At 39.8% G+C, this 11,499-nt stretch overlaps 1 protein-coding gene across 4 annotated transcripts in view; it reads left to right on the forward strand.

The window, feature by feature from the left end:
• SPATS2L (spermatogenesis associated serine rich 2 like) overlaps positions 1–11,262 on the forward strand; it is a 155,043-nt gene extending 143,781 nt beyond the window's left edge. For all 4 annotated transcript variants that reach the window (XM_074872806.1, XM_074872807.1, XM_074872808.1 and 1 more), the window contains 5 exons: positions 1,989–2,047; positions 3,970–4,079; positions 4,627–4,729; positions 8,450–8,670; positions 9,822–11,262. In XM_074872806.1, the coding sequence (XP_074728907.1) occupies positions 1,989–2,047; positions 3,970–4,079; positions 4,627–4,729; positions 8,450–8,670; positions 9,822–10,220 (892 nt within the window). In that variant the 3' untranslated portion in view covers positions 10,221–11,262. The remainder of the gene's footprint in view (positions 1–1,988; positions 2,048–3,969; positions 4,080–4,626; positions 4,730–8,449; positions 8,671–9,821) is intronic.
• The last annotated feature ends 237 nt before the right edge of the window (positions 11,263–11,499 follow it).

The raw sequence follows: 11,499 nt of genomic DNA on the forward strand, positions 1-11,499 counted from the left end.
GAGGCACTTTTGTAATGGAGACAGCAAAAGCAAAAATGTGCAGACTTTTAAATTTAGGGGAAAATACTAAAGACCATTGAAATCTCTTTTTTTGTGGAGGGTAGAAACAGATGAGAACTTACAAGACTCCTTGCAGCCACCTGCTGTGAAAGCCAAGGAAGTTTGTTATACCATGTAGCTACAAAAGCTAATTGAAAATAGATTAATTCTGAAAAGCTATTGCTATTTAGATTAGCAAGCTGGAATCATCACCTGCCTATTTGGCGTCCAAGCTTAATGCTTATGCCTGGAGAATATTGAGGGCCAACTGGAACAAGTGTGTCCTTTCATTGTAAGTGTATGCCTCTTAACTGATTTGCTCTACCATAAAAAAACCTGCTGTTTTATTTCCTATGGTGTGTAAGTCACACTAAATTGATCTGGCAGGCCCAACCAGTATTTTTAGTCTTGTTTATGTGTATGAAACAGAAAAATGTGTTATGCTGCATCCTTTGCCATCAGCCAACCTGCTTCTGTCCCTCTTGTTGACTATGGGGAGGCAGTGTAAAGGTAGTAGCCTCTCCTCCTCTAAAGGTGGCATGGTTGATTGGTAAAGCCCAAGGGTAGGACTCTGCAGAATTTCTGTTGCAAACCTCCTGTATGAGCTTGGTTAATTTATGAGAAGATTTCAAGGAAGGCTGCGTGGCACTTGAACACGTTCTAGCTGCTGAGTTTCTGGTTGAGTCAGCTGTGTATCTGCCATGTTATTCCCTACACTGCCCGCTCCCTAGTCTTTCACTGTTTTAGTCAACAACCCCTCAGTCCTTCTTTCCTATGTAAGTCTTCTGTCTTTGATTGCTGCCCACTGAATTCTGTAGGATCTTTCCTTTCTTGCTTAGGGCATTCTAGGCAAATATTTTGTTCTTGAGTTTTCTACGACATCTTCCTTCTGATGGAAGCTAGTTCACATATAACTCGGTGTCTTCACTGGGTGCAAAAGCTTACGTTTAAGGATGATTTTACTGTAAGGGTTGAGAACTCCAGTCTTCCATTGAGTGCATGCCTAGATTTACTCCTGGTGTTTGACCTACTTTTTGCAATTTCCCCCCATCTGCTTGAGTTTACTCACATGCAAACATAAACATTAACATTGGTGGTGTTTATTAAATGTGAACATGACTAAGAATAATCCAGTGAGGGGAAAATGGAGTGGCACACCAGAGCACTATCCACTGGAGAGCATTCTGCAGTGGTGGTGTTTCACTGAACAATATCACCAGGCTGACAATGTGAACAATTTACCAGACCCGCTGTCTGCTCTCAGTAGGCCCACCTGATGAGTTTGCACTTTGACAGCTTAAAAGCACTCAGACATTGCACAGCAGAGATTTGTGAAAGGAGAGGCACATGAGACCTCTAGGAAGGCCAGATAAAAGTGGAACCACACCTTCCCAGTCCTGGAGAGAATGGGGGGCAAGGAAGTTGACCTCTGTTATAGAGATACATTAATGCTTATTTACATTACAAACCATTTTTTTGTTTACCCTGACATATTTTGCAAGAATATATCTATTTAAGGAAGAGAAGGACCTCTTTCCCCATGGCTTTAATTCTGGTTTATTCTTAATATTGCACTGAGAGCTAAGCTGTATTAACCTGGGTAGCAGCAATGTTGTATCTGGCTTAATTAGGAAAAGACTGCCTAGTTACTTGAGGATTGCTGTGCTCAGACAATTCTGAAGAGGCAAATCAGAGTGACTTCCACATCTGTGCAGAAACACAGACAGGCCAGTGAGATGTTTGTATAAATCAGCATACACTGATTATCACTAATTTTTTGTAGTCAGTTTGCCTAGCTGTTTATTCAGCTTCCATCTTTTAAGTCTTATTAATTTAAAAACTGCCCATAACTAAGGCCTAAGTCTTTGTGTAGTTATAGCTTTTGATTTTGATGGACTTCTAGCATGGATTAAATTGTGGTTTTTTTCTTTCTTTTTTCCCTTTTTTAGCATCATAGACAAAGAAGTGTCATTAATGGCAGAAATTGATAAAGTTAAAGAAGAAGCCAGTAAGTAAAAAAAGTACACAGGGAACTTTTGGAATAGTCATGGAAGCATTTGCTTTGCTTTGCAGAAAATTACACAGTACATAAGTTTGGTCAGCAACATTCCAGCATCTTTCATTGTATATGTATACAATCAAGTAAGTCTTTGATGTTCCAGGGTAGTTTCTGGATAGTTTCTATCTATAAGAACTGTGCATCAAAATTTCATTATGAAATTAAGGTAAACCAAAAGTTCATATAAAGTTAGGTGTAAATTATTTATTCCTTCTGCTTAGTTATCAGAGATTTTTGACCACTCTTTTTTTTCTTATTTCTATGGTTTGTCAGTTACTTTGTTTCCATTTCTTAATCACTGCTTGCTTATATTACATATATGAGTTAGAATACTGGAAATTACTAGGGGAGTGGGTTATTGTGTGGCCTTGCATAGCTTTAAGGGACAGTGATCAAGCTTATGAATCAGAAGAATTAAAAAAAAAAATCAAAAACCAGATGTTTACTAGAATCTCTTTTCTTAATCTGTGGAAGCTGAACTGATTTCAGGCTTTCATGTCATCTCTGGTTTTTGTATAAGTACGTTTTATATATATATTTCCTTGGGGGGGGGGGGGGGGAAGGCAAGATGAGCCATGTATTAGGATACCACGATATCTGTCTTATACCCCATCTGAGGTGTGGTAGTCATGGCCCAGTAATCAAGGGGATGTGTTTCAATAGAGAGCACTAAGCAGGAAACTGAAGAGTAACCAAAGTATTGTTAGAATAATGCTTTGCCTGGCAGATGAAAATATCACTGCTATGTATGCGTACAGTCCTTTTATTGATTTCTGAACTTCCAAGAAGGGTCACAAATATGTGTAACATTCTTGAATGCTTCATTTGCATTTAGTACCCTCACTTAGTTCACAAATGTATACTGGTTAAATTTTTATTTAAAAAAGTAGTCTAAGTCCTCCATTGCTAGCTAAGTCTCTTGCAGTTGTATATGTGTGGAAACTAAAAGGTATGAGTTGTTACAGCAAAGATTGGCATTAGTTTGTGTTTGGAATTTTGTATGCTAACATTTCTAGTACTAACATGACACAGATGTGGATTTGGAGTTCTGTGCTATTCTCGGGAGGAGTTGTGGATGGAAACATGTCAGCAGCTTTCTGGTTACCTGCAGAGACCAGGTAGCCATAATCAGCTACAGGACATGCACTCGCTCCCAGGAAAACCAGTGGTACAATTCCCACTGATATCAGCAGATATGGATCTAAGCCCTAACTGCATAAAAAACCCCCACGTTTTGGAAATCCACTGTCCAGGGCTGATGGTATCATAGGGCCCCTTCATTAATCTTGGACAGGTACAGTAGTAATTTTTGTGGAAGTTAAACCTCATTCTTGCCTACAGGCATGCAAAGTGCTGCATTTGCACATGGCAGGTTCTATTTCCCTGCTTTCGTCCTGACTCCACAGGTGACACTGTATGGCCCCTGACCTGTCTAACAGTGTAGTTTCTGCTGTCTCTCAAGGCTGTTGTAGGCTTGCAAAATGCTTTTAGGCAGAAAGTTGTTACAGGACTGTAACATGCTAACCAAGATTTACATTATTATTTATTTTCACATCTCTTTGCTGCACCAAAGGACTATTTTACAGTGGGTAATCTTGCTCTTACTGTCAATACTGGGAAAATTTCCAAATATGATTTTTTTTTTAAATGGGTATTTGGCTGGCATCTCATGCAGAAATAAGTGCCAGTATGAGATGAGATCATATGGTTTGGTTAGTTCCTTCAGCAATGTGGATTCTGACCTTGGGAAGAAACAATATTATCATTACCTAGAATAAGTGTGTGATGTACAGTGTTAATGCCCAAAGAGTAATGAATTACAGAGCAATATACCTTCCTAGCATTAATTATCAACTACTGGTATTTGGCAGTGGAAATCCTGACTGCTCGGCAGAAGAAAGCTGAGGAGCTGAAGAGACTGACAGACCTAGCCAGTCAGATGGCTGAAGCACAACTGTCTGAACTCAGAGCTGAAATTAAGGTCAGGCATTTACTTCTGCTTGGGTATTTTAGCTGTTAGCGTAAATGCCAAGAAAGAGCTGTCATGTTAACATGCCCAGGCTGTTCATTTCTGCTATGGGCCAAAAGGTAACTAGCTTTCCGTGGGAAAAGCATACCTTCTTAAAGCGTTATAGCACCTCTGAGCTGTGTACAGGCACTATCAGAGAAGTGTAAGCTATCGCCTCATAAATGTAGCAGTGGGGAGTTTTACTGTTTATCATTTATGAGAATCCATTAACAAGTAAACCTGATAGCTTCAGGTTCAGTGATCAAACACATATGCTCTGATGAAATGACCCACTTCCCAAGAGTGGCAGTGATCCACCCATCACTGGGCTGAGAGACATGTAACTTGATAAGGATGGGAAATTACTTGGTTCTGCATAGACATCCTGTATACAGGGCAGGGTCAAGGGTTTGCTGAGCCTTAAAGTGAACTTAAGATAAGTATTGATTGGTTTCTGTACCATCCATATAGTCTTTTGCTCAGAATGCAAATCACTGTTAATTTGTCTGTATTTTTGCAGCACTTTGTGAGTGAACGGAAATATGATGAAGAGCTGGGCAGGTCTGCCCGATTTTCCTGTGATACAGAACAGCTGAAGACCCAAATTCAGCTCTGTGGAGAAAGTAAGTGCTGGTGATTTCTCACACGGAAGTTCTCAGAACAGTGTTCCATGTACTTGTTCAGGAAATGCCAGCACAAATAATGGCATGTGTACTGCCAGTGTGTGTGTGTGCAGCAAGCCTGACGTGAACCGTGTATCTGGATGGAGCCGGCTTGCTGAACACACATAAGTCAACTTGACAGTATGCAACACGTTAGACTCACTGTACATGTGCCTCACAGTCCATCTGCATGTGCACAGTGCCCTCTTTGTCAGAGATTTCCAGGTATTTCTCTGATCAGTTGAGTTTTCCATCTAAACAGGATTTCTAAGTGGAAATAATCTGGGGAACACTCAGATTCAATAATCTATGAATAACTAGTAAATGGGAAGCTTCTCTGTGTGAGTATAATGTTATGAGACCAATTCAGCGCTCTCTTGCTAGGAAGTAACTCCTCAGCTTTATAACATTATTCACTGGGTTTTTCAGGAGCTAAACATAGTCCCAAATGTTCCTGTTTCCAAATCATCTGCCCTTCTGCTTGGGAATTCAGGTTCTTTTTCTCTCCAAGTGTCATGTCCCTGTTGCAAAATACGAGATAGCCTATTTCTCATCTTTGTCATGCTTTTTTTCCCCAAAAAAAAGTAAATGCTATAATGCTTTGCCCCAAATGTCACCCTGTCCCATGATATCCCATCACTCAGGAGAAAAACTCTTAACACAATGCTGAACTAGTGCATCTTGGCAGAAGGAAAACAATTTCGGGAAGAAAAATAATTACTGTTTTCAAGGAGGTATTATAAATAGAAAAAAGAAAAAAAAATTACTCAGTCTGCCAAAATGATCTTCTGACTGCACAGCTAAAGAACTGACTCCTTTGAGGCATAACCAGTTTAATTCATTAGACCATAAGAATTGCTTTTGCAGAACACTTCGAAGATTCATCTAACCCTGTATCCTGTCTCTCATTGAAGCCAACCCAGGATGTTTCAAAGGCATAAGCTTCCCAGTAATACATCTGATTGTTCACAGTCACCTCATAGACCCTATCTCATACCCTGAAGCTTAAGAGATTGAAAATTCTATAAAGATTATCCTGACTAATATAACCACAGCTGCTGCTGGTACAACCATAGACTATTTTTTTTAAACTCATTGAACTACTTTCCTAAATAATTTCCAGCTGCAGTTAATTCTGCAAGGTAATTATTTATACCTCCTTTCAGTAAAGTATTACTTAAGCATAGTTCAATGCAGACCTGCTGAAATGAGGTGTTGTGGTTTAACCCCAGCTGGCAACTAAGCACCACCCAGCTGCTTGCTTGCTCCCCTCACAGCAATGGGATGGGGGAGAGAATCAGAAGGGTAAAAATGAGAAAACTCATGGGTTGAGATAAAGACAGTTTAGGTAAAGCAAAAGCTGTGTGCGTAAGCAAAGCAAGGAATTCATTCACCATTTCCTATCAGCAGATGGGTGTTCAGCCATTTTCAGGACAGCCAGGCTCCATCACATGTAACAGTTGCTTGGGAAGACAAACACCATCACTCTGAACGTCCCCATGTTCCTCCTTCCCCCAGCTGTATATGCTGCGCATGACACCACACGGTCTGGGATAGCCCTTGGGTCAGTTGGGGTCAGCTGTCCCGGCTGCGTCCCCTCACAACTCCTTGTGCACCCCCAGCCTGCTCGCTGGTGGGGTGGGGTGAGAGGGAGAAGAGGCCTTGACCCTGTGTAAGCACTGCTCAGCAGTAACTAAAACATCCCTGTGTTATCAACACCGTCTTCAGCATAAATCCAAAACACAGCCCCATACTAGCTACTGTGAAGAAAATTAACTATCCCAGCCCAAACCAGCACATCAAGTCAGTGAAGTCAAAAGAACAGCTATTCGCGGGGAAGCAGTGCTGTCTTACAAATGACTGAGAGTGCACTGGCCATCTGAAGAACTTCACTCTAATCTGCCCTCAGTGACCGTGGATGAGCAATTCATGATGTTGGCATGTCTTTGATAAGAGCTGTTGAGTTCAAAAGATGTTTCTGTTGGAGGATCCTGCAATGAGGCCCATACTCTGCTAGGAGCTGCAAATACCCCTTAAACAGAGATTATACCAGGTCTATAGCTAAAACAGCCAATGTTGAGGGCTTTAACAAAGGCAGTAACCAAAACCACAGAGCTTGTGCAAAGGAAAGCATGTTCTAGCATGAGAAGAAGGTAGGCAGCATACACTCACAATGAAGGACAGGAAGAAACAAAAATAATTGGACTGACAAGTATCCAGAATGCCCGGTGGTGGGTTGTACCCCTTCCTTGTACATCTGTTTTTGTTAAACATACATTTTTATGACAAGCACCTGGATTTTTATATGGGCTTCCACGTGCAACAGTCTATTTTAGACAAGAGAGAGCAGTAGAATTCAGTGGCAGCTGACCTCACTGAACTTAACGCAGAAAATTCTGTCAATTGTACAGATCATTGCATTGTTTTTCTGAAGAGGACATCTAGTGGGAGAAATGGCTGCTGTTGACGTAAATGAATAAGAGCCTCAAAAAATGGAACAGATGATGCTTAGATGCTAAAATTATTCCACATCTTCTTTCTCTGTGACAGAAGTGGAAAAAATAGAAGTACCTCTTAGATAAAGCAACAAGTGTCTCACTGAAGTGATCCTCTGGTTCGTCATCTGTACCAGAAGGAAGCAGGAAAATTCTATAATCAGAACAGCAAATTAAGATCAAGAACTTTACTTCAATAGCCTCAGAGTCCTCTTTAAGACTGCTTAGGGGCCATTGAACAGAAGCAGGCAGCTTGAAGAGCTTGTGGAAATGCAGAGAGGTAGGAATCAAGGGTTTGTTTGGGGCACTTCACATCCAGGCGTGGAAGTGGCTAAGAAATCAGGCGATCTCAAAATACTAGGAAGCAGGAATATACTGAGATGAGCAATAGTGGTTCCTGATGGTGCTGACTGCCGTGATCTACATGAAGTGGATTAGTGCATTGCATTCAGTTCCAATTTTTATAGATATCCATGGTACAGAAGAACCTTTGTTAACCATCTCCTTTGAGAGGAATGAGCAACAGGCACTAGACTTTTTTTTTTTCTTCTTAAAAAAATATTTAGACATATTAAGGGAGCTTTCATGGCTATTACCTGTGTTGTAGCTAGTACATATATAGACAGCAAACGTCAGTCTATTCAGCCTTCCATGATCAAAGAATAATTTGGAATTGAATTTAGTCTGTGGTGTCTGCAGGCACAACTTCCTTTGACCTCAGGTCAAGAGAGTTACTGTCATTCCACTCATTTCCTTCCTGTGTTTCTTCCTTTGTTGCCTGAAGGACCCCCTTTAGGAGCATTACTGATAGGACAGCAGTGCAAGGCAGTCCTGACAGCATGTGTGTTCAGCTCAACTGCTTAAAAATTCACAAGCAAACCAAGAGGTACCACAAATTTTGAAAAGTTTTCTTGGATGACCAGAGCCTAACCTCTGCCAGACTCCTGCTAGTTTTAGCACACTTCCACCACATTGGCTCTTTTGTCTCAGAAGTGCTTCATGGTGAAGCAGTTTCACAGAAGTGAAATGCTATGGTCTAATTCCAACCCTAGTTATGTAGCTTACTGCAGTATTTAAAGTAAGGCTGGAACGATGCTATCAAAATTAACTGTAAGCAAGGTAAGAATACAGCCTTATGTTTAGATGCTGATCATTTAACTGATAATACAGAATACTTTTTTTATAGTTTCTCATCCAAAGAACAACTATTCCTCAAGAACACCATGTAGCTCAGTGCTGTCTTCAATGACCTCACATGCAACAACTGGCAAGCAAAATGCACACACCCGGAAGTCCTCTAGTAATGCCAAGAACTTTGATAATAAACCAGCCAGCGCTAAAGTACAAAGTCATCTTTCTTCCAATCCTACAGAATCTTCTTCCCAAGGAATCCCAACAAATAAGCAGGTAAGAAACCAGTTATGAACTAAACTAAAATATCTCAAGAACTTCAGAAACATATGCAGCATTGAAAGTTGTTAATACAAAACCAAATACTGGTTTGCAGTCCATATATTTAATTAATAATTTTTGAAAATATGCAAGTATATGTTTTCCAGCTTCATTTTCAAGGCAGTGTGAACCTACAAGGTAGAAATACCAAAAATGCCATACCAGTAAAGATGGGTGTCTGGTGTTCAGAAGTGACTAGTGGCAGCTAATAAGACTGAAAAAAGAAAAGCTGTCCATAATAGGTGATTGCCCTACATGCTACAATGGAGCAAATGATCAGTTGATGTGCTGTTGAAGCATGAGTATATCCTGTCAGGTTTAAAAGTATATTATTTCAGAAGCTGTATAATACAGCTTCTAGTATTGTGGTGTATTGGTAGCTACTTCATTATAAGAGCACCTTAGAATGTCCTTGTACTGTTGTGCTTAGGGAAAGCTGCCAACTGAAATTGGTCTGAATTTTGTCCAGGTAGGGATTTTAGGCTCAAATAGGTGCCTGGAGAGAAATGTAGGAGTGTTACATAATGTCAGTGCAGGTATGGAATCAGCTGTCCTGGCAGTCATGCAAATAAAGCAATTCAGCCAGTTACTGATAAGGATCAAAGCTTCCTCTGAGCAAGATATCACATTGGACATCTCTTCCATCATGTGGATTCTTAACTTGACTTTAATTTACATGTGAATTTCTCTTCTTCCTGCAGCTTACTGTAGTATTTACTCAGTACTTTACTAGGAAAGGTATTTTCATGATTTTGGAAAAAATCCATCAGTATCAAGTTCTTCAGTGCTTCTTAACTGCTGCTGTTGAGATGCTTAGTATTTCATCCCCTTTTCTGTATTCTCTTGAATCATGGCAGATTTTAATTTGGCATCAGCGGTGAACCTACCATCTATATTTCCAGGCTACTCAGATGTAGCATGTTACTCATAGTTCAGTTTTCAAGTGTTATTTGCTCCGGCAACAATCAAAACTGTATAGTGTTTTCCCTATCCTAGTTACACTGAAAATTTTATTCTGCAATTTTTGTTAATTCTGATTGCTGTATTTCTTATCTTGTTGGAAGGATTCAGATAACCTAACATCTATCCAATTTCTTTCTGGGTAGAATGGGCCTCCTAGTCAGAGACGAAGATTCAACCCACAGCACCAAAACGTCCGGCTCAATGGATCTCTTAAGTCACAAGGTGCCAGTAATGAGGCAGATCAAAATAATGTGAAGAGTGGTTCCAGGTCTGAACACAGAAGACAGCAGCATAACAGCTTCAGATCTAAAAATAAAGGAGCTATGAAAAATCAAGAGCAGTCCACGACTACAAGGACCGCAGAGAATCCGACACATTCAGAAAAGACCCGACGAAAGCATCATACGCCAGACACTGCAGACCACAGGCCTTTCCAAGGCGGTGTTGGCAGAGCGTCGCAATGCAACTTATGTCCCGCAAGGATGGAGGTCACTGCCGATGCCACTGTTCTTTCAGTGCCAGCTGTGACTTTGGTGGCTTAAAATGTCACGGTGACAGCGGGCAGAGAAATTTAATCTCTTCATTTTAGTTTCTTGCTCGAGATGCTTGTTGGTGAAAGAAAATAAGTCAGAACATAGTCATTTTAAATCTGTTGCTGCTTAAAACTTGTTGGTATCTTTATTACTTACTAATTATCAAAATTAATTCATACTTTCAAGGCTTTTCCCAATATGTTCACAGTTACTTTGTCATGACAGTACAGAATCCTACCAAAGCAGCATTTACTACTTAGAAAAGTGAAATCTAGACTGGAAAAATAAATGAATAATTAAATTCATAATAGCAAAAACCTGTTGTAGATATGTGGTTATACCAGTCAACATTATTGTTTTTTAGAGCAGTCTGTGTTAGAAGGATCCCAGGAAGTCTGTATGCTGTGGTCTGCAATGAAATCAGATAATCTTGTAGAATTTTTCAGCAAATCTCTATACATCTCTTTCTTTCTGAGCGTGTATACACGTACATGCATGCACACTGTATACACAGAGAGTATTGTTATATACAAGAACATTTGAAAAAGCCGTACATTTGATTTTAGCTTATTATTCCATAATCTGAGATCTTTAAATTCAAGTATAAATTGTATTAAATGTATTACATATTGGTATTTTTCATTGACAAACTATTTTTATGAGGCTGAGGAGAAATGCTCATTTCTTAAGTTTGGAATGTATATAGTCATGGCTATTCAGATGCACAGCCCTATTCTCCATCCTTATCAGCCACTTTTCTATGACTAGTTGGATTTATTTTTTTGCATATGAAAAGTTGCAAGTGTTCTAGACTTGAATCCAAATTATTTTTCTATATTGTTGCTGTAGGAACCATCTGTCCATAACGAGAGCTATGACTAATAAATTTGTTACAGCAACGTGCAGCAGAATGTGGAGGTACATGTTTGAGCAGATACTACATCATTCTGAGTTTTCTATTAAAATAAAAATCTTACTTAGTCTTAATGTTCTGATTCTGTATTTCAGAAAATCTGTTTCTTCCAAAAAATTAAAATCTTCTTTCTAAAATATTCTGGTGTTTGCTGCTTTGCAGTGCCTAGCCTTTGTGATCTTACTCAAATTGTATTTGCTTAATTCAGCTGGTATCAACGGAATGCTTTCAGCTGAGTTTGGATTGGACTAGACTTTTGCTTTTAGCTAGATTCTAATGCCACAAGTGCATGGAACAGAGCCTTCCCATGAGAGCCGCCTCCATCCTGGACATGCTTCTAAGTTATTATTTAACAAAGTAAGGTGTCAGAATCCA

This window comes from Strix uralensis, chromosome 6 (genome assembly GCF_047716275.1).
Source record: "Strix uralensis isolate ZFMK-TIS-50842 chromosome 6, bStrUra1, whole genome shotgun sequence".
Lineage (NCBI taxonomy): Eukaryota > Metazoa > Chordata > Aves > Strigiformes > Strigidae > Strix > Strix uralensis.